The 23,788-nt window shown below is 40.5% G+C and overlaps 2 protein-coding genes across 8 annotated transcripts in view; one reads left to right on the forward strand and one right to left on the reverse strand.

Moving 5' to 3' along the window:
* LOC129727774 (potassium voltage-gated channel protein Shaw-like) overlaps positions 1-23,788 on the forward strand; it is a 263,098-nt gene that overhangs the window by 96,699 nt on the left and 142,611 nt on the right. The window contains exon 2 of one of the 7 annotated variants that reach the window (XM_055685928.1): positions 11,386-11,501. The exons of the other annotated variants lie outside the window; for them this stretch is intronic. The gene's annotated coding sequence lies outside the window, so the exon portion shown is untranslated. The remainder of the gene's footprint in view (positions 1-11,385; positions 11,502-23,788) is intronic. 7 annotated transcript variants of the gene reach the window in all.
* On the reverse strand, positions 17,927-22,705 carry LOC129728156 (uncharacterized). The gene is made up of 3 exons (XM_055686571.1): positions 21,501-22,705; positions 19,848-21,442; positions 17,927-19,080 (listed from the first exon to the last, which is right to left on the reverse strand). Exons 1-3 carry the CDS (start codon positions 22,703-22,705, stop codon positions 17,927-17,929), a joined length of 3,954 nt encoding a protein of 1,317 aa, XP_055542546.1.

Here is a 23,788-nt window from a genome sequence, read left to right on the forward strand (position 1 = left end):
GATAAAAAAAAACAAAAAATACTTTCGACACGAAGAAAACTAAACATTAAATAATAGTTTTTGCATAGCAATTGTTATCACTAATTATGTTTGTTTTGTTGAATATCTTTTATATAAAATATAATAAAGCTTTTAAACCAATTACAACATGATATGCATCCATACTTAAATTGTTAAATTGATAGAACATTCAAGTGTTATCTAAGCTAAAAGTTGCACAACAACCTTATACGACTATTGACAACCATTGTGCGGTTTCTCCTTTTATCTTTTTCACGAGGTAATTGAAATATTCATTTAATTGTACACTTCGTGGCCTGATTATTGAGCTTGAGCTTGACGGCCGCACATTTCGTAGTTGCTTCCCGTGATGGATCTGAGCTAGTGAAGTTACACAGGGAACCACGTATATAGCAACTTGGGATTAGTTTACCATTTACACGTCGTGGCCTGATTATTTGTATGTTTCTTCTTCGTGCCTCGATAAGCTACATCTATTATATTATCAATATTTAACTCCCGGAATGGCGTTAGTTTTACATACAAACAATATACGCACGAAATCTGCAACATATTTTTTTCTGTGAAAGTATGAAATTGAGTCAACTAAATCTAAAATTGAGTAAATTCAGTTTCGTGTGTGAGAATGTCACACGCTCACAGAAATTCAACAACAATGCACAGTGGTACAGTAAGGCAATGTAGGCGGACACGAGTTTTTCGATGCGATTTTGTGGTTTTAGAGTAAAATTTTTTTCTAAGAACTTGTTTCTTATATTTGTCTATTTTTTATGTGCAAACGAAAATTGGAATGGTCCTGAAATCGACTAAATGAAAAAACTAACTTTTTATTTGCATAAATAAATGTATACATTCATCGGCACAGTTGTAGATCAACTAATTTTAAGCAACTTTCGGTATTTCTTCACAATATTTATACAATATATGTTCTATCAAATGATCCCAAAAAATATTATTTATGTTTGCCCTAAACGGAGACATAAATATATCAGAAGGGCCTATTTTTAAAATAGAAATAGTGAACTCTTCATCTGTATAAAATATCGACAATGTTTTTTCGTCAAAATTGGCGTATTTTTGATTAAAGTTACCGAAGAAAACTTTGTTTTTAAATTTGAATTGAAAAAATAGAGCGAAAAGACTGTTTTTGGAAACCAAATTTCATGTCTACAAAAAAGTTTTTTTACAAAGTTACTTAGAATTAGTTGGTCTACAAGTTTGCCAAAGAATGTTTTATTTCGTTGATTTTAGGACCACCCTAATTTTCATTCGCACATGAATAGAGGACTATGTATAAGAAGCAACTTTTTACAAAAACTATGGCTTTAAACCGCAAACCAAAATCGCAACGGAAAGCCTATGTCCGCCTAAATTGCCTTACTGTACCACTGTGCGATGAGTTTAGTTACCATTTACACCACAAGAGGGGGTGTTCCCTGTCTGTCTTCACGGGAATATATGGGAAATTCGAGAGTGAACTATATTGTTATTTTAAGATATTTGAAAATATACAGAGTTCACGGACAGAATCAATGTGTTTACTCGGTGACTTACGCACTTTTATTTGCAGCCTTAGAAATTTATTCAACAACACTCGAAAAAATATCTTTTATATTTGGCGAACCTGTAGAACTTTTTCTGCATTTGACAAAGCACAAGCTTATCGTTCTTGTTGAAGAAGCACCAAGAATTTCTCGTAATGCGTCAAAGTTAGAATTAACTCTATATCCTCAAAAACCAAATTCAATAATACGTTATCATAATGAAGGGTTTTGTCTTATTTAACTTCGATTAAATCAAATTTATAATATGGATCATACTTTCAAAATAATATGGGAGCCCTTACGAAAGTTCATCAATTGGCAAACATTAGAAGATATGTTGAACCCTAATTAACCACTCTCCATCACCGAGACGCAACGTTATCAGCATCATGGAAGTTCCCGACCCCGCCTCCGCAGTCGAGCATTTCCCGCCAGCTTTCATCAGTCGTCCCGGTCCTGCGTGTGGGTTAGGGGAACGGAACTTCCCGATCGATGTCTGCGGCAAGTATGAATTTGTTAGCAATCCTTTATTTGTTGATGCGCTACGCGCTTCCAGCCCACCGACAACTGACTTATCGCTCCTGGACGATCAAATCACTGACTCCCGCTATCATGACAGCACTCTCACAACAAGACGACATCTTTCTCCAATTGACACTTCAAGATTCAACGTGACACCGGGACGCATCGATGTTGGCATCATGGATGCTCCCTACCTCCCCGCCGCAGTCGAGCATTTCCAGCCAGCGGCCATCAGTCGTCCCGGTCCTGCGTGCGGATGCGAGGGACGGAGCATCCAAAATCTCAGATCAGGCAAGTGCGCAAACGTTAACCATAGACCATCCACTGACTCGCTACCCGTTTTTAGCCCGTCGACCAATCCGAAGACGAATAACGTTGACACCATGGACATGATATACATCTTTATTACCAAAACGTGGGTGGTATGAACGCTAGCGTCTCCGACTATTTACTAGCATGCGCCGACAGTCCATATGACATCATTGTTCTGACCGAATCCTGGCTCGACAATCGAACACTCTCTCGTCAAATCTTCGGACCCAATTACGAAGTTTTTCGTTGTGACCGGAGCCCTAAAAATAGTCGCAAAACTTCTGGTGGTGGAGTCTGGTGGAGTCTTGATCGCTGTTCACCGCCAACTCGATGCTTCTATTCTCGATTACGATGATTTGTCGACCGCCGAGCAGGTGTGGGCAACAATTAAACTCGTGGACCGCACGTTATTTTTGTGTGCTATCTATGTTCCTCCTGATCGTACCCGCGATACAGACTTTCTTCGCGCACACATGTCTTCGGTTAACACCATCATTTCGAAGACGTCCGCGGTGGATGACGTAATTATCTTAGGCGATTTTAATTTACCTGGTATCACTTGGCAAGAGCGGGGTAATGATTTTATGTACGCTGATTTCGGCTCGCTCAGCTTGTCACCAGCAACTAACGAATTGCTAGATAGCTACAGTACCGCTACTCTTCAGCAATGCAACAGAATCACCAACGAAAATGGGCGCTTTTTGGATCTCTGTTTCGCTACTGTGCGCTGCCAAGCCCCTGAAGTGGCATTGGCTCCTTCTCCGCTCGTTACACACGTCCTGCATCACCCGGCCTTGCTGGTGTCTGTCCATCAGAAAATCTCCTGTGCCGAGACTACGGCACCGACATCCGTTTACTATGATTTCGCCCGTGCCAATTTCGAAAATATCAACGTATTGTTGTCTGAAATCGACTGGAACACGGTTCTGGACACAGACGACGTCAATGCCGCCGCCTTAACTTTTTCCCATATTCTTAATTACGTCATTGATCGACATGTACCGAAAAAAACTAGCTCCGATCAACAGTGATTGCCATGGCTGAACACTACGCTGCGACGTCTAAAATCAGAGAGGAAAGCGGCCTTGAGAAGGTTTTCAAAATACAGAACTCTACCTCTACGGAACCACTACCTATCTGCCAACTATTTTCGCGGAAATTCTCTAGCGTGTTTGTAGACGAAAGGTTAACGACGGACGAAATTACTTCTGCTACAGCACGTGTTCCTTTACTCGGTCGTGCATTGACTAACATTTCCATCGACGTTAGCACGGTTACATTACCCCCCTCGAAGCTCAGGTCTTCCATATCCGCTGGGCCAGATGGCATACCGTCCTTTTTCCTGAGAAACTGTATCAGTAGTCTGGCTGCTCCAATGAGTAATCTCTTCACCAAATCCATCAGTTCGGGCGTTTTCCCCTCGATCTGGAAATCGGCATACATGTTTCCAGTACATAAGAAAGGGAACAGAAGAAACGTTCATAACTATCGAGGAATCTCAGCGCTTTGCTCTATCCCGAAGCTTTTTGAGCTCAGCGTGTTCGAACCCACTTTCTCTTTCTTCAAGCAGTACATCGCAGACGATCAACACGGTTTCATGTCTAAGCGATCCACGGCCACGAATCTCCTGACGCTTACATCTTACGTAATGAACAGCTTTGACGACCAGTCTCAGACGGACGTTATCTACACGGACCTTTCCGCGCCTTTGACAAACTAAATCACGAGATCGCCGTCGCGAAGCTTGAAAAGCTCGGCATCGGAGGCCCCCTACTACTATGGTTTAAATCCTACTTGACAGATCGGCGTTTAGCAGTGAACATCGACGGATTTACCTCGAATTCGTTTTCCGCTCACTCCGGCATTCCTCAAGGTAGCCACCTCGGGCCACTGATTTTTCTTATTTACCTGAACGATGTCAACTTCCGGCTTCAGGGTCCTCGACTGTCCTTCGCTGACGATCTGAAGCTATTTGCAAAAGTGAAGGTCCCATCAGATGCCGCTGCACTCCAGGAGCAGTTATCGATTTTCGCGAAATGGTGTGTCGACAATCGCATGCAATTGAACGTCGACAAATGCGAGATTATACGAGCTTAGCCCAGTGACTTTCGATTATAAGCTATCAAATACGCCTCTACGACGCACAACCTGTGTTGATGACTTGGGAGTACTGCTCGACTCCAAACTCACATTTAAACAACATATGACCTTCACCGCCGACAAGGCCAGCAGGAACCTGGGATTTATAATGCGCATTGCAAAAAATTTCAGCGACATTTATTGTCTAAAATCTTTATATTGCACTTTGGTACGATCTAGCTTAGAATACTGCGCTTCAGTGTGGATTCCTACTACCTGAACGGAGTAAGCAGAATCGAGGCAGTACAACGACGGTTCGCTTTGCTCTCCGTAGACTACCGTGGACTGACCCCTTTCAACTACCAAGCGTTGCAGGCTTATCGATTTGGACACCCTGAAAATTCGTCGGGATGTGATCAGAGCAATATTCATCTCGGATGTATTGACTTCACGGATAGATTGCCCGGCGATTCTCGAACAACTTAACATCTATGTCAGACCACGTATGTTGCGAAATAGCCTGTTTCTTCACGTGCTAAGTAGACGAACAAACTACAGTAGCTTCGGCACGATAACCGGTCTACAGCGCCATTTTAACCGTTACGCATCATGTTTTGACTTTAACGCCAGTCGCGAGGTTCTGAAGAATCGATTTTTAACATTAGCACGTAGCACTTAGATTAAGAAAATCAGTTGGGCCACAAGGCCTGTTGATGTATTTTTTACAAATAAACAAATAAACAAAATAATTAACAAGTTTCAGCAAAAAATCGTAGCAATCAACAATTCAATTTTTGTTTTTTGCTTGGTATTTTTTTTTTCATTTGCCTACAATTACATTCACTGTATTACGAAGACAGCTAATAAACGTTCATTATGGACTAGTTTGAAATAATAAAATATCATCTAACAATTTCGAAATGTAAGTACAAATTCGGAATGAATCATAGTAAATGGACCAAATAGTGAATATCGAATATAAAATATAATAAATATAACTTATAACCGTTGCAAAAATGTACAATTCTTGTTGAGTAATTTATGGCAATCATATTAAGGAGATAAACTGTCAATCACCATCAGCAGCAACATTACAGTTTTTCCTCGATTGCACACGAATAGAAATGTACGAACAGAAGTGTACCACTGCAATACGAATAGTACCGCGCGCTGCAGTACGAATGGAAGTGTACTGCTGAAATGTACGAATAGAAGAGTACCGCTGCAATCATAGACGACGAGAGATCTGTTGCTTTCTGCTCCACTGGTACTGTTGCTTATACCAGTATGTTTTCTTTCAAGACATCAGTTTTTATTACGTTCTGACAGCAGGTTTAGGAATTGTTCAAGTATGGGGATTGTTTCAAACTTTTCGGAAAACTTTAACCTTCGAGACATCACATTAGTCTAAGCTCATGGCAGCAAAAATAAATTGACCTATTGGGACGGAGAGACTCTGTCATTTTTTTTTTCTTTCGATATTGAAACAGAGAATATCACATAGAACGGTTGGTGTCCATTCACGTCGTCTATGCTAGGAATGTTTGCATGTAATTGGTTCATTATTCGCGGAAATTTGTCATTGAAACTTTTTAGCAATTTTACCGCTTAGCAAGGAAATTATAGTGATAACTAGCATATTACAAAATTGTTCTACATTTTATCTATCAAACAACATATTGGTTATTGTTATCCAACATGTGGTTATGCTGTTATTAACGTTCGAAATCTGACGCAACATTTGCCAGATTCATTTCCAGTTTACAGAATGCATTTCAGTATAGTAAACAAAGACGTTGTCCCACGTCAAAAACTTTGGTGGCTGCTGAACGAGTCACGTTGTAGTCGTGTAGAACAATGCGCCGATTCTGTTTTCTGAGGTAGGTGATTGAATTAAATGAGTATTCCCGACTATAATATCAAATTTGGAGCTTTTAAGTGAGTTTTTGAAGATTCTACTTTATGAGAAATATATAGTGAACTAAGAAAAATGCATTCTATGAATTAGCAGATTGGTTTAGTTAGAAAATTTGCGTTTTTACCTGTTTTCAATGGAGCTTTCATGTTGTATGAAATGAATATATGGGCTGAGATGAATAGTGAAGCAGTTTTCCTATTTCACTGATTATATAGGCACTATGAATTTCAAAATGCTGTTTAGGTTTGATTCCCAGTCTCTGAACGTCATCCTGGATGCAGAAGTACTAATATTGGATGGTATTGTACCATTTTAGACTGTTTTACTGAAACCAGAAATCGCCATCATGGATTTCAAAATGGTGACTAGGATGGGGCTCTGGCTTCTTGGTATCTGTGGTATTTGGCCATTTTAGGTTGTTAACCAGAAAATGAAAGTTTTGACACTGTTCGATTCACACTTAACAGCTCGAAGAAATCATCGATGTAATTCTTCTAGTTGAGCGCCCCTCGATCCAGTGTTGACAGATGCAGTCGCAAATTCAAGCGTTTGTTGTCAAGTCACCGAAAGACCTAGAACATTCTGGATATCCGCCTCGTAGAACATTCAGACTTCCACCCTGTAGAACATATTAGAATGTTCCTGTTTGTTCACGCACGGAGAAATTAGCTATATAATGAGTGCTGCCTAGGGTTTGCAATATTCCCGGGAATGAATTTCCCAGCAAACGGGAATGAAAAATCTCATTTCCCGGGAATTCCCGGAAACCGGGAATAAAAAAAAATTCTTAGCAAAAATGAGATTTCAATTAAAGTTTATTAATAAAAGGCATCAAACAATCGTTAACAATTTCTTCTTCTGTTAAAAAAATTTTCGAGGAGCTCGGGAATCCCGGGATCTAGGAAATCGATATTTCTATTCCCGGTATCCGGGAATCCCAGGAAAAGATAGTTCCCGGGAAATCGTTCCCGGGATTGTAAACCCTAGTGCTGCCATAATTTATTTTTCATTTGTAGTGAAACTAGACAGTTCAATATCGAACAGACACTCAAAATGGCGTCTGGGATCGATCATTTTACATTGATTTTCAAAAACACTTAGGCAAACTTAGAGAAACAACACCAACGCATTTCTATCTAAAAACAATGTACATTGTGCTTGAATAATTTCTTCCGTATGCTGTTAGCATTAAAATAATCGAATAAAAGCTGCCAAGAGGCAAAAGCACACAACGGATAGCTCCAATAATAAAGCGTAGAGCTTAGGAGGCTAAAGTGTTCTACACTGCTCGATCCGTGTGTGCTCTGCTGGCATTCAAACAAGCAAAAATAAAGGCAGCTAAGTTGTCTTCTCCGTAATGTTTTTTTTTTTCACTTTTCCTCGGTGCAGGTTTCTCCGAATCAGATCCTCGTCGCAGTCAAACGATCTGAACGGGGCGAATAAAACCTGCAGCTGGTGCCGAATTACCGAAGGAAAGACAGGGGAAATTGGATATTGAATTCCCATCTGCCTGCCACACACTCGGCAGGAAATGTGCAAAAGTACGAACCGAAACGTGGGTTTTCGGAATAATACGTCGATACAAAGTTTGGCCCTCGTTCCTGCTGCCAAATAAACCAACCGTAACTGGAATGGTAGTTTCGAGAGCTTTTAAAATGAAGTAAAACTTTCCTGCAGCCACTCGAGCATAAAAAGGAAAGCAACGCGTGAGAATACCTCACCAAATGCGATACACATTAACATTCACGTGCACACGTAACCAAGCAGAAACACACACACACAGAGTAAGCCACGACAGCACATAAATCTATCAGGTGTTCTTTTGGTGGGAAACCTATTTCGCTTCATATTAGTGCCCAATAAATTGCAATTATTTCTTCCGCTGGCATTTGCTGCTATTTACGCTGCGGTTTCCCGAAGTACGACGGCAGCAGAGCGCCTTGGCGGATGTTCGCACACCCATGTTCCACCAATGAAGGAAACGCACCCGGCAAAAACCATACTACGCTCTTTTCTAGGGCAAGTGAGAACGCTTTTCACCACCGCAGAAGGCAGTAGTGCCGGCAAGCCGGTGAGAGCACAAGCTAACCGAGGTGATGGCATCCTTAGGACCGGGAGCGCCTTGTATGACATTCGGTTTGATTTACGGGGAAAGTTTGCTCCGTGGGAGGGGGCCAAATGGTAATTCGGCATTACCAGTTTTGCTGGTTTACGCGAGCAGAGTTGGGGTAGGCTGATGCACTCGAGGAAAAAAAGGTAGATGGATTTGGGTATTCTGATTGGTGTTTTGCGTCGCTAGGAAAGTTGTTGCCAAGGGTCACATGTCATTGCCATTGGTGTATTTTATATGAAGATTACGAAAAAAAATTTTTACTCACAATCCTTGTCATGATTTGATCCTGAAGTAATGGCACAAAAATTAAAAAAAAAAATAAAATAGCTGTGAAACTATAGTTTAATAGGTAAGATTTTGGATTCGCGCTAAACTGCTGATTTCAATTTTTACGATTAAAACGGTTCCATAAAATTAGTTCCAAAGCCATGAATGACATAATAAAAGTTACTCTGCCACGCGATCCACGCCGGAATACGAATGGAGCTCCAACCAGTGTTCGCCAAACTTCCATTCAACCTAACGCGTACCAGCGGTTAAAAGTTTCGCGGTTCAATTAGAAAACAAAATAAATTCAAACTCAATCATTTCAGTATCCTCCCGGAGAGCAAGATAACACGGTAAAAAACTTTAGTCATTCCCTAACCTCTGAAGCAACATAAATAGACAGAACGCAAAAGTAGGAGAAAAACGGAATTGTTCAACTTTTTATCGGCTCCGTGCCGCCTTCGGGTGGGCTTATCGTGACAACACCATCAAAAACGAGCTCCCCATCAGTCGTCCGGCGGTCGGCGTTGACGGCTAATGGTTCTTCTGGCGATGTTGTCCGCCCGGCACGTCGCACGCGCCGGGGTTGATGCGTTTTTTTGGATGAACAAAAAGTTCAAACAAAGACTGGATTTATTCTTGTTTTCCCCCGCTTACCATCATGCCGTTTCAACCCAACACCCGGTAGAACCATTCTTCGTCGAGTTTCTTGGGCACTTTTATGTCTCATAAAGCGCATCAAGTGGCCCTTGGTCGCGCTCGAATTGTGGCGAAACGTGTCATGATGAGTCAGCGATTGGGGCAACCGTCAGTGCGTTAGTAATTCGGAACGCGCATTCGAGCTGTTTACGAGGTTCTTTTGTAATCAATTTGTGTTTCGACTCGACACGGCTGAAGTAATGCCGGCATTGACACAACCAAACTCTCGTAAAATGTTACAACCAACGATTTTCTTTCTCCTGTTCTGTTTCATCCTAAAGTCTCCAGCAGGTAAGTCTGTGCAGTAAATTTTCACATCCATTGAATCGTCGTTGGGAACAGGTTGATAAAATGAAAGATTAAGCTCCTGCCACTCAAACAAAAAATAAAAAAAAAGTTTCATCAATTTTCAGTTCAGTCATGTGTCCGACTGGTTCTCACCAGAAACCCACAGTCACATTTTCATCGAGCTGGACAGCATGGCCTGTCAAGGGGACGGATTATCAACTGTTTACGTGCCCGAGCGCCTCGGGCAGAATGTGAGAAGACTCATGTCAACTATAGGCAAACTCTCCACCCGAAATGGTATCCTCTGGTTGTGTTATGTGCAGAAGTCAAAAGTCAAAACAAAACGTGCCCCAGTATCAATCGTATCCTTTAATGCGTGTATCGTGAAATCTGGTAAAGTTGTCTGTTTTATTTTTTGGGCCTGACTTCAGTGCACAGCACGCTCGGATGAATGGTAATACCTCGAGGCGAATTTTCGAATCTTAGAGGAATCGTCAGTTGGCATTGAAAAACGCTACCAGAAATTAATTGAATAAGTTTAAAAATAATTTTTTTTGTGATGATACAAACAGTGATTTTGACGTAGATTTACATTTGAGAAAGAATTTCCGCAATAAGTTTTGAACATGCAACGAATTCATGCCGATTTAAAACGGTTATAATTCGGGCACTTGTTTTTTTTTTTTCATTCTTGCAGCAGTCGATTGGAAAATTGTATTCGCGTCTCAACTTCTGTGTTGGCTCCAGCCATATCTAACATATCGCAAACAAATAGTACGCCTTAAAAACAAACTCTCAAAACCCAAATTTAGTTACCTCTGGGGTGCCCCAGGGTTCACATTTAGGTCCACTTCTTTTCACTTTATATGCAAATGATATTTATTTGTAAATTAAGCTTTTTTTTTTCTTCGAACAAAGTTTAGAATGTCTAGTAATGAAAAGATATTTTTTTTGGTAAAACAGCTCGTATATTTGATGCACTTTGCTTGTATAATCTCAATGGAAATGGCTTTTGGAAAATAAGCTTATATTCTCAAACGGTTTTCGGTAGAGCCAAAGATTTCTGAGCTACAATACCTCGAATTAAATCTATCGAAATGAAGCTGGAAGCACGGCTGTTTTAATGTAGGTACTATGAAACCCGTCCCTCATCCTTTTGAAGCGTCCGTTATTTTTTTTTTTAAGTGTTGTGTGAGGTGCTTTTTGATGCTTTGGTTACGTGGAAAATATGACGAGTTAGTGTGTGATGTTTATTTATGACAACTTAGTGATAAAATATCCAAGTTTTGAAATTTTGAACCTGTGAGGAGAAGTTTGAAAAATGAGATTTACGCTCGAATAATTCACATCTTTTAATGAAGTTAGTACAAACCAGTATATATTTTGAAAAATTCTTTTTTTCCCCCTTCCCAGAACGGCTAAAACATTCAAAATCGGTTGGAAAACAAATGAGTTAAAAATAATTTTCATGCGCTGAGGTCAAAATACCGGCATTTTGACTATAACTTCAAATTTTAGGGGTGTTTGGAAAATTTCTAGTATGAGCGAAAGTTGCACTCGACTAACTTACAACCTTCACTGTGTCACTTCAAAAATTCTTGCATTTTTATTTTTATTTGTAGCACCGTACTATCCTCTCGGTAGTCAGACGCTTTGCTGTCAGAATACTTTTTCAAGAAAAAAAAAAGTTGTTCGAAAGCCCGCAATGGATGATTTTCCGGAGAGTCTCAAATGAAAGGTAAATAGCTAAATTTTCAAATGGTGAAGATTTTGGCGATGCCCATTTTTTTAAAATAAAGTTGTTCTTTTTACACGCCGTGTAAAAGGCGGGAAAAACCCAAAATATATTTCAATTTTTTTCTAACTTTATCAGTTGATTATTGTTATTTTTATGGCCTATTATCTCGTCGAAGATGAAGACAAAACAAACACAAAAAGAATCATTCAAGTCCGTTGATTCTACTTCGAGTGAAACGCCGTTATACAGACACCAACTTATTTTTATTTAATAGGAGATTAATGTTGTAGAAATTGTTGTAGAAAGGAACAGCTATGCCTAAGCTGCAAGCGCGAGCATGAATCAACACATGTAGCTTCTAGTAATGTATCGATATTTCAAATCTGTTTGTATTTTCAACCACCAAAATCTGTACAACAGTCACTATTGATATGTAGTATGTTTGCCTCATACTAGTCTGCTAATTTCATTTCAATAATGCATTTTGCATGTTCCATAATAAAAAAAATCAAATATCCAACCATGGAGGAATGGTGACCAAGATCTCCTAAATATGTTGTAATATTTCAGATTTTTTTTTCAGGAAGAGAATATAACGAAAAATGCGTTAGAAGACTTGAAGCAATCCCCAGAAACCACCATGTCCACCATTTTTGATTTTGCAGAAACTAGATGGTTCTATGCGCAAAAGATGTCAATATGTGCTATTGATTTTTTTTTTTTTTTTTGAATCACGACTCTTTTTTGAGAAGCTATGTAAAAATGCGTTGTAGAAAAGTTATGGTGTCGAACGTCTTCGTCAGTGGTTTTATTCGGCTCCCTTTCGCATAAGATTGCTGCAGAAAAACTGCCGATGAAAATCACTGACGAAGACGTTCGATACCCTATTATTGATTACAAATTTAGAGCAAAAAAGGTTTGTTGACACCTTCGGCAAAATTGTAGATAATCGTTTGGTTTTCCAAAAAAAAAAATATACACTCTAGAAACAATGTTTTTTCCAGAAAAAAAAGTTGAAAAGAAGTTGAAAAATTTATCTTAAAAAGCTTCTTTTTGAAAAAAAATATTCGAAAAAAACCTGCAAAAGATTATCTAATGGTTGTCCAATCGTGGAGAAATGAGAAACGAAGTAAAAATTAAAAAAATTTTTTTTTCAATAAAAATTACAGCCAGAACGCTTGGTTTTGTTGGTATAACGTCCTAAAAACAGTGATTTAATCCTCTTAGAAAAAATAATACTATGACACGATTTTTTTTTTTTGACGTAGGACTACGTCTAACCGCACTGTATTGAGATACATTCTGCGGTAACTAAAACGAAGGTGTAACGTTGAAATGAAAGATTTCAAACTGCAATACTGATGTAACCACAGGAAGGATCACAATAACCAACATGTCGTTGGATTGAAAAAATTATGGACAATTTGGTGATTCTTCAGTTATCGTTATCACTTCATTTTTAAGTAAAAATTTCATAAAAGTTTCAAGATCGAATTTTAACGAACAATGTACCAATCACATGCAAGCACGCCTGGAACAGACTTCATAAGTAGACACCAACTGCCTGCTGTGATATCCTGTATAACAGTGGCATAAAAATTTGAACGAATTTTCCCGTCCCAATAGGTCAACTAACTTTGTTTCTATGAGCCTAGACTATTTTAATGTCTGGAAGGTGAAGCTTTTTCGGAAAGTTCGAAACCACCTCCACTATCAGACAGGTCTACGTTCTGCTGTTAGAATGTTATTAAAACTGATGTCTTGAAGGAAAACATGCTGGCACTGGCAACAGTACTACACCGAGCAATGTATGAATAGAGCGCCGGTCACTCGTCATCTGTCAGTGCAGAAGAACTCGATATTCATTTGTGTGCAGCCAAGCCAAAAGACAACATTGCTGCTGTCGACGCACAGTGAGGCGTGTTGGGGTGTCGTTTTGCGATCTGGAACACAATCGAATTGCTGTTTGAATTGTCTTCTTCTTGTTTCAGAGAGTAGCAAATATCAGTATTCAATATGATTATTGGGGTGCCGCAAAATACGCTGCGTCTCCAGAGACAATAATATTCTGTACATGTCGGTAAAGGCAGTCGAGGCAGATAGCAGAGTATATATATTCGGTGCATTGTACAGATTAAACTCGTTAATTAGTTTTGAACTCTACAATCTGTTTTTCTCAGATTTATTAAAATAACTAAATATAGATTAAATGAAAGACAATAGAGAACCAAACCAAAAGGTAACTAAACGAGCTGTACTGATGATTATATTTTGTTAGCTAAATGAATTTAGTTCAATATGACAATCCTATTTGCAGTCCGCGGTGGCGGTATGAAGAAAAACCAAATTCATTTCATCTTGATATTAGTGTTCCCACATTTATATTTCTCTTACTCAATTAAAAAATTTTTTACATTAACATCTTCAAGATAATATTATTTTCCATAACCTTACTTGTAATTGAACAACACTATGCAAATTGTTATATAGACGAAGTTATATAGACGCTACGGCTGCTGATTGAAATTTCATTGTTGTGTTTTTTCATTGTTCATTTGCCTTTACCCTCCGTTGCTGCTGGACGAGTCCAGCGTATTGGTCTGCAGCAGCTTCGGCTTGTTTGCAGTGGGAAGATGGATTGTGGCAAATGTGGTAATATCATTCGCATTAGCGACGATCCGGTTGTTTGCGTCGGTAAATGCAAATCTCAGTTCCACAGAGTTTGCACGCCCCTTACGAAAATAGCAGCGAAAGTCGTTAATGATAATGATAATATTGTGTTGAAATGTGTTTCGTGTTTATCAGCCTGTGATGACGGTGGGAACTAGTACGTGATGACGAGGTTTTTTCAGAAAGTATACCAACATACGCGAGTGTTTTAGCGGGTTCGACTGGGAGTATATCAAATAAATTACAGAAAAAGGAAAACCGTAAGGCTCGGCCGGTCATTGTGATCAAACCGGTCGAGACTTCTCAATCTAGTTAAGATACTAGATGTTTGGAAAAAACTTTATATCCAAAAATCCACAAAATTAGGAACTTTAGAAACGGTATGAATGGCTCGATAATTGCAGAGTGTGCAGTAGGGGATAATGTTGAGGTTGTTAAAAAAGACATTGAAAGCAACCTGGGTGAACAATATAATGCTTATATTCGCACAATCGCGAAGCCTAAGTTGAAGATTGTGGGAATGAGTGATCGATATTCCTCCGATTACTCCGAATTCATAGACTTGTTGAAAAGTCAGAATGATAGCATCGGCTTCAAAGAAGTAAAGGTTATTGCCGAGTATGAAAATTCACGCTCCAAATATAACAAGTTTAACGTAATAATCGAAGTTGATCAAGACACTTATAACTGCCTAATGAATGCTGGAAAAGTAAGCATTGGGTGGGACAAGTGTTTTGTACGAGAGGCAAATTGTTTAAAACAAAATAATGAGTTAAAAATAAATTTTGACGCGAAACATCCAGCATCAAGTTCGCAGTGTCCAGTTGTTCGGAGACTGTTTGAAAAAAGAAAAAGCAACATGTTGTCAAGTAAATAGCAGCTGAAGAAAATGCAATGTGAGAGGAAATTAGAAATAGTTTATCTTAATATCGCTGGTTTATCCACAAATTATGTTGCTTTGCGGCATATTGTGGAAACAAAACGACCAATGTTAGTATTGCTGGCTGAAACTCACTGAGTGGAAGCTGATGCATTTGATCAATATAGCATTCCGGGATATAAAGTTGTTTTTTGCCTTTCACATTCCAGACATACTGGTGGGGTTGCTATTTACGCCAAGGAATCAGTCAATTTCAACATTCTATCAAACGAATCTGTTGAAAACAATTGGTTCCTGGGAATATCAGTTCAGAGAGGCATGACGATGGGAAATTTTGGAATAGTCTATCATTCCCCCAGTTCAAGTGACCAGCGTTTTTTTGAAATTTTAAATAACTGGTGGGAAAACTTTGTTGATTTGAATAAGTTAAACGTAATTGTTGGTGATTTCAATATTGATTGGCTTGGTGGATCGAACTCGAATCAATTAAAGCAATTAGTCGGTTTTTTCAATCTAAGACAAACAGTTTTTCAATTGACAAGAATTTCCAGACATTCTCGTACCTTGATTGATGATGTGTTCTCCAATTTTGATAATGGTAATTCCTTCACAGAGGCCGTTTATAAAATAACAGACCATGAGACAATTTGTATTTCAATTGAAAACGATCAAAACCGAGAGGATAAAGTAAAAATAAAGTGCTGGAATAGTTATTCGAAACAAGGAATGTCTCAGCTTGTTTCAAGAAGTTTGAATTTTCATCCAATAACTGGAGATTTGGACAATAAAGCAGCTGTTCTAACCAATATGTTGGTAGACTGTACCAAGAATCTAGTTTCTGAAAAATTTGTTGAGTTACAAAATTCGAACAGCTAGTACTCTTTAGATCTGGTGCGTTTAAAACGTAAAAGAGATAAATGTTATAAAAAATTTTGTAGAAGTAATGATAACGATGATTGAAACAGGTACACCGCGGCGCGAAACATATATTCACGCACCTTGAAAAAGGTTAGATGTGCATATATACAACGGAAGATCGATCAACATCAAAATAACAGCAAAGAGTTATGGAAAACACATACATTATCACAGTCCATAACCTTTAATGGTATTGAGGAAAACTCCGCGCGAGTTATTGCAAATAAATTTAACAGTTATTTCGTTTGAAGTTTTCAATTGATCAATCAAAGTATTGATGTGGTCAATGAACCTGCCGAGATAATACAGCCGATCCATAATAACTGTAGGTTTGATGGTTTTCATCCTATTACTTTTGCAGAGTTGAAAGATATTTGTTTCTCTTTGAAGAGATCGGCTGGTATCGACAATGTCAACGCAAAAGTAATACAAGATTGCCTTCATGAAATTGGACACGACCTGCTGGACCTTGTTAACGAATCCTTACAAACAGGGCACGTGCCTGAAGTTTGGAAGGAATCTCTTGTGGTTCCTATCCCCAAAATTACTGGGACGGATAAAGCCGAATAGTTCCGTCCCGTTAATATACTGCACACATTAGAGAAAATTTTGGAGCTAATTGTTAAAGGCCAGCTAATGCATTATTTAAACAGTAATGATTTGCTGATCCCAGAACAATCAGGTTATCGAGAGGGACACTCTTGTGAGTCTGCATTGAATTTGGTGTTAGCAAAATGGAAAGAGAAGATCTAGGCTAAAGAAACTATTTTTGCGGTGTTTCTGGATCTAAAACGCGCTTTTGAAACAATTTCTAGGCCCTTATTGTTGCAAACAATTAAGCGCTTTGGTATCGTAGGGACAGCATATAAATGGTTTGAAAGCTATTTGTGTGCTAGAACTCAGAAGATACACTGGGTGTACCGCAAGGAAGTGTTTTAGGGCCCATTTTGTTTATAATTTATATTAATGACATGGAGCGAGTTTTACGGTTTTGTGATGAAAATTTATTTGCCGACGACACTGTTCTGTTCATTGCGGCTAAAAATCCAAATGATGTTGAATCACTTTTAAACCAAGATTTACATTATCTGGCGAATTGGTTAAATTTTGAACAACTTAAGCTAATGTTTCGGACGAAATTAAGCGGTCAAATAAAAAACTCAAAATGGACTGTATAGTTTTAACATCCGTACGCGACGGTAGCTGTTTTTATTAATAAACATTTCAATGCTGATGTGAATTAACCGGAAACGTTAAAATCAAGAAAATTACCAATACAAAGCAATAAAAACTGTCAAAACGGGCTCGGGGGATAAGACATCTCCATACACTGAACAAAAATGAGCAAAATTCAGCATTCTAACTTTAACATCCACCCCGCGGAGCCAGAAGGCTCAATCTTCAACCTGATCAGTCTGGTCGGCCGGATCTGCATCATTTATGGGTAGTACAGCAATTTGCGTTGTAGGTCGTGTGTACTCCTTAGTGCTGGTTCGTACTGTTACCACTCGAACAACGCCATCGTTTCCAGGGTGAATTTTAGTAATTCGGCCTAGTTTCCAAGTTTGCGGTGGTTGATTGTCGTCCTTCAATATCACCAAGAGTCCTTCACGGAGCAACGTTGGGGTTTTATTCCACTTGTTGCGTTTCTGTAATCCGGTAATGTACTCTGATGACCATCTTTTCCAGAACGACTGCTTCCGTTTTTGAACTAATTGATACCGTGATAGTGTGTTTTTCTTGGGAATAACGTAGATTGGCTCAGCGATTGCTGTCAATTCACGGCCAATCAAGAAATGACCTGGTGACAACGCTTCATAATCCATCGGGTCGTCGCTTTGTTGAACCATGGGCCTTGAATTCAGAATGGCCTCTATCTGAACCAATAACGTTGTCATCTCTTCGTATGTGAAATATGATTCATTCATCACTTTGTACAGGTGGCTCTTCATACTTTTTACCCCAGCTTCCCAGAGCCCACCTGGTGTGGAGCCTTCGGAGTGTTAAACTTCCAACAGATTCCACGAGGCTGACAGAATTCCTCGAGTTTCCTTTCCAACATCTGTGATCTAAGTAACTCCTTCAATTCAACCAATTGACGCTCAGCTCCAACAAAGTTTGTTCCGTTATCGGAAAACATCTCATTGACGTTTCCGCGACGCCCAACAAAGCGATGTAAGGCACCCAAGAATGCATCAGAAGTTAAGGAGCTTACCAACTCTAAATGAATCGCTTTAGTTGTCATACAGACAAAGACACTGACGTACGCCTTGCTTCGAGCCTTCGCCCTCCCTTGCTTTGACAGGAAGGGGCCAGCGTAGTCTACTCCCGTTCTAGCAAACGGATCAGCAGGAGCGACACGCGAGCTTGGATAATTGCCCATGAACTGCTGTACATCCTTCGGGTGTAACCTGAAGCATTTAAGACACTTTCCCAAGACACGTTTGATGGTACGCTTCGCATTTACTGGCCAGAACTGTTGTCGAATTTTGGCCAATAAACCATTCGGACCAACGTGCAGCTCTTCGCGGTGAATAGCCTTAATAATAGAATCAGTGAACCTGTTTTTCTCCGGTAGTATTAGCGGATGCTTCTGGTCGAACGGTAGTATAGCATTCTTGAGTCGACCGCCTACTCGTAGCAACCGTCCAATCGGTTCATGAATAGGGTACAAATTTCGTATTTTACCGTTCACTGGCTCACCTTTCAAAACGTTCTTGATTTCGCCGCGATATACCGCATTTTGTACGATCCTCACCATTGTGTACAATGAGTTACGAAAGTCTGTGGCGTTCAGCTTTCCACAGCGAATCCTTTCTTTACTGCGCCTTGCACGACAGTTAGAGATAAATCGCATGACATAACCAAATACTCTTTGCAAGCGGCGAAAGTTACTACTATTCTGAATTACCTTATACAACTCATCTTCGGGCACAGTTATCGCTGTCACTGTAATCACTTCCTCACTCAAGGTTTTGGTCTTTTCTTGCAATGTTTCTTCAGTTATACTCGCACGAAGGAACTTTGGTCCGTTCCACCACAAGTCACTTTTCATCAGTTCAATGGGGAGCACCCCTCTGGACACTAAGTCTGCCGGATTCTCTTTCGTTCCTACACGCAAAAGTTGGATGGTGCGAAACCAGTACAAAATTGTGCGTTTTTAGCGCAATTGTTGATGTAATTCGGAACCAGTACAATGATTGCGTGTTGGGCATAACGCAATTAATGCTCTAGCGTTTCTCCAATGTATTTGGCAGCTCCAAACTACTACACCTAAACAGTTTCAACTGGTATCAAGCAGCATTGCAAAGCGAGCGAGAAGCAAAACCTTTCTCCTCCTTTCTGCTTGAGGACGAGACATATGCTATGCTTTTCAAGTCTTTTGCACACACGCTTTCGAGATACTTTTTCTTCTTCATGCATTCCTCTGAATAGCAGCAAACACGCATCGACAGTATGAGTGAGACTAACAATACTGGCATCTAGTATGTACAGCACGGGTGTCTCGCTCATTTCGTAAAGCGACGAGACATCGTCTTGCGCGTCGCAAACCGAACCGAAAAAGAAGCGAAAGAGCAACCTGCAAATTATATTCGACGTATCTAGTCTCGTCGCACGTACATGGAAAATCTACAAGCAAGAGAGAAAGAGCAGTCACTAATACACTCGACGTGAGCAATAAAGTGTCGGTATATGATACATATTCTGATTTCAATCTATGTCAATGTATTTGCAGTACAACTGTTGCGTTATGCGTTTCACACATTTATTGTGCGATTTCTGTGCAACATTTGTGCGAATCGGGAAGACACAATGATTGTACAAGACTTCAACTTTTGCGTGTACGTGTAGCCATTTGGCATCACAACTCAGTTTACGAATTTCCGCGATTCGATTACGGACAAACACACGTAGGTTCGGTTTCGAACTTTTAATGCAACTCAACACAATTGTCGAATCGGACCTCAGTATGACACGGGAAATGTTAGAACCTAGGATTTCGCGCACTTTTTTTACTTGGTCTGCTAACAGCGCTGCTGCACGTAGCTCTAATCTTGGCATGGTTAACTCTTCCAGCGGCGCTCCCTCCTTCTCCTCACGGTTCAACTCCTTCAATGGTGCGACTCGTGACTTGCCACACAGTAACTTCACTTCAATGATGCCATCTTCGGTAATGCAACGCAAGTACACACAGCAACCGTAAGCGGAACGAGACGCATCCGAGAATCCATGTATCTCGTAAACCGCAGTATTATTAACGGTGACACGACGAGGTATTTTCAGATTGTTGATTGCGCACAACTCGAATCTTAGTTTGTTCCAAATCTTCAACTCTTCAATAGCAATCAACTCGTCCCAATCGATTTTCTTCAACCATAACCTCTGCATTATTATTTTAGCCAACACTATAGTCGGACCCAACACACCGAGAGGGTCAAAGAGTCTGGCAATTTCGGAGAGCATTTGCCTCTTGGTTTGAGGTAACGAACAGTCATTCATAGGTTTCACTCGATACATAAAGACATCATTCGCTGGGTCCCACAGCACACCGAGAGTTTTTATCACACCACTCTCGTCACCTTTTTCGTAACACATTTGCTTGTCTCGATCCTCAAATGGCACTCCTTCCAGGATGGCTGCTTCGCTCGTGCACCATTTGTGCAGCTTGAAACCACCTCTTCCCAGTAGCAGTAGTAAATCCTTACGAAGCTTCTGCGCCTCTTCTAGCGTATCAGCTCCGGTTAGCACATCATCGACATAAAACGAGTTCAAAACCACCTCGCAGGCTTTCGGGAAATCGTTCTGTTCATCTTTAGCTAGTTGTATTAGCGATCGTGTGGCCAGGAATCCAGCAGGGCCAACCCCATACGTCACTCGGAGCAACTCCAGATCCATTAAGGGTTGCGTCCTGTCATCCCGAAACAGGCATCTCAAGTATTTCATATGAGCAGGGTGCATCAAAACCTGTCTGTACATCTGCCTGGCATCCGCAGTGAATGCATACTTTGGCATTCTCCAACGTACAATGATGTCGAATAATGGACTCTGGACGATAGGAGCATCCATTAGAACATCGTTCAGCGATAAGTTCGTCGTTGTTTTAGCGGACGCGTTGAAGACCACTCTCAATTTCGTTGACGAACTATCAGGTTTAAAGACGCCATGGTGTGGCATGTAGTACGCACCATCAATTTCTATCTCATCAGTTTTTAATATTTTTGCATGACCGAGATCAATATACTCGTGTATAAAGTTGCAATACATTTTTTTCATTTCTGGGTCTCGTTCGAGTCGGGTTTCCAATGCCTTGAAGCGTTTACGGGATTCACCAAGGTTGCCCGCATCTTCACGGAAGGGTAGCTGTACTATAAACCTTCCGTCCTCTGCTCGAGCATACGTTGCCTCGAAGTGACGCTCGCAGTCATCGTTCTCCAAGGGGTCGTGCGCCTGCTCTTCGATCATCCAAAAACGCCTGAAACACCTGCACACTCACAAGACTCGGACTATTATATACTGGTCCGGCAACCAACCATCCCAGTAAACTTTTTTGCAGTAAGGGGAGATCCTTTGACATGACAATCTTCTTATCCTGAAGCAATTCGTAAAATTTTTCGGCACCGATTAACAAATCAACGCGACTCGGTTGAAAGAACTGCGGGTCAGCCAGCCTTACAGTCTCCGGAATTAGCCAGCTAGATGTGTCCAGTTTCATCGATGGCAATGCTCCCGTAACTCGAGGCACCACTAAACAATCCAGAGGAAAGCTGCACTCCATCGTTCTAGACTTCACTACAGCGTTGATTTTAAACCTTACTGTAGTTTTAGCTCCGTTTACGCCAATAACCGGAACGTTCACACTCTCTTTGTGCAAACCCAGCAAGTCACAGATTCTTTCTGATACAAAACTCGCCATTGCACCAGAATCAAGCATTGCACGGCATTTATGTGCAACACCTCTGCTGTCGAAAATATCGACTACCGCCGTTGCCAAAAGCACCTGCTCCACCGAGAGATTCGGAACAACAGAAGCCTCGCATTTGGCTACGATCTGCTCTAAACTGGATGAATCGGAGCCTCCAGCAACTCCTTTCGTCTCAACACTGCCCGTTGCCGTTTCAGTAGACTCCTTCTTCTCATCGTAGTGCATGAGCGGGTGATGCTTCTTTTTGCACGAACACAGTTTGCTGCTATCGGTTTTACAGTTTGCAGTGCCATGTCCTCGTTCCAGACAAGCGAAACATAATCCCATTTGTTCCGCTTTCATGTATCGATTATTTATATTAAGCCCTTTGAACGTGTCACACATCTCAATTAGATGATCGGAGTTGCACACCACACAATTGGGTTTCTGCTGAATAGCTACTGCGTGCGCCTTACTAAGAATACCAGCAACTCGAGGATTTGGCGGAATATTTTTTAATTTTCCAAACGATTGCTCACACCGTTCAAGCATATAACAATGCTGTCGGAGAAAATCCATGGTTTGCTTATACTTCGGTAACTTACCGTGTTCCACGGTGGCCTCCCAAGCCTTTCTAGTGTCAATACCCAACTTGGGAATGACCAAATTGACAATCAGAGCCTCCGACAAGTTGTCCTGCATTTTCAAGCTATGGAACTCGAGTGATTCCAATCGCTTTTCGACTACATCAAGTAAACTGGTCAATTCTGCATGGGAACCCTTCGTCATCGGCTTTAGCGACAGCAACTGTGTAATGTGAGCCTGAACAACCATGCGCAAATTTTCAAATTTTTTGCTAGTAGCCTCCAAGCTCCATCATAGTTATTATCGTTCAACGTTTGCTCCCCTAGCTTTCCCGACTAAAGCTTTATCGAGAAAATGTAATTTCGTGGCTGGGGAGTCTCCACTGCATTTGTTCACAATATCGGTGAATCGATCTCTAAACTTGTACCAGTTCTCATAACTACCGTCAAAAATTGGTAGCGGTGTTTGTTGGAGTAATAAAGATGGTACTATCTGAACTGGAGCTGTTGTTCCACTACTGCCAGCTTGGCAAATGGAGCTTGGCTTCTCAAATTTCCTACTTTCAGTCAGGGCTAGCTCTGCTACAGCCTTTTGCTCATCTTCATGTTGTTGTATCATTTCCGCCAAAGAAATGCTCACGAACTGATACAATTCATCAAAATCGATGAACTTGGGTTCAAAAGCTTTCCTTTGAGTCGAATCAGCAAGGTAGACCCGATTGAGGAACCCATTAAAGTCGTCATATGCTGCGTCAACGGTTACCGTGGTCATGGTCGGCAGCAATAATCGCTTGTTGTATTCTAACAACCTTACCTCTGGTCGACGTCAGACACTCATCCAGAGCAGCCACCGTATCAGCCATCTTCTTCTTTCGTTACTGACTCTCTTGTGCTTCTTTCTGCTCACGCACACCTTGAAACGGAGTCAAAGCTGCCCGTGGGAATGTTGCTCTGGGTGTATAAAATAATGGAGAACAGGGTGGAGAGGCAACGGGCGACGGGAATAATACTCTTTTCAATTTTCCGGAGCGCAACAGCATACCACTCGCCGATTCCTTTTTTGCTTGTTTTGGTTTTTCAATCACTTATTTCACTGTACCGGTGTCGAATCATAAATCGTTCATCATACCAATGTAAGCACCGTACCGGTATGGAATTAACAAACACCGATTCAAGCAAAGCAAAGGGCACTCGCGGCACACAATTTTTTCGTCCACTTTTCTATGCTCTCAACTATGCTTCAATAGCCATTACAAAATGGCTTCCACACTAAAAACACGTGATGCGAAAAAACTTTTCAAGCTCTTCAAGACCATTTCACTAGCATGCACCG

Source organism: Wyeomyia smithii, chromosome 3, assembly GCF_029784165.1.
Source record: "Wyeomyia smithii strain HCP4-BCI-WySm-NY-G18 chromosome 3, ASM2978416v1, whole genome shotgun sequence".
Taxonomy (NCBI): domain Eukaryota; kingdom Metazoa; phylum Arthropoda; class Insecta; order Diptera; family Culicidae; genus Wyeomyia; species Wyeomyia smithii.

Coding starts and splice junctions, on each gene's coding strand:
- LOC129728156 (XM_055686571.1), bottom strand. CDS start 22,705: ATGGTTGTTCAGGCTCACATTACACAGTTGCTGTCGCTAAAGCCGATG. Junction 21,443..21,500: donor CAAAAAAGTTTACTGGGATG/GTTGGTTGCCGG, acceptor CAGGTGTTTCAG/GCGTTTTTGGATGATCGAAG. Junction 19,081..19,847: donor TAATCGAATCGCGGAAATTC/GTAAACTGAGTT, acceptor TTTTGCGTGTAG/GAACGAAAGAGAATCCGGCA.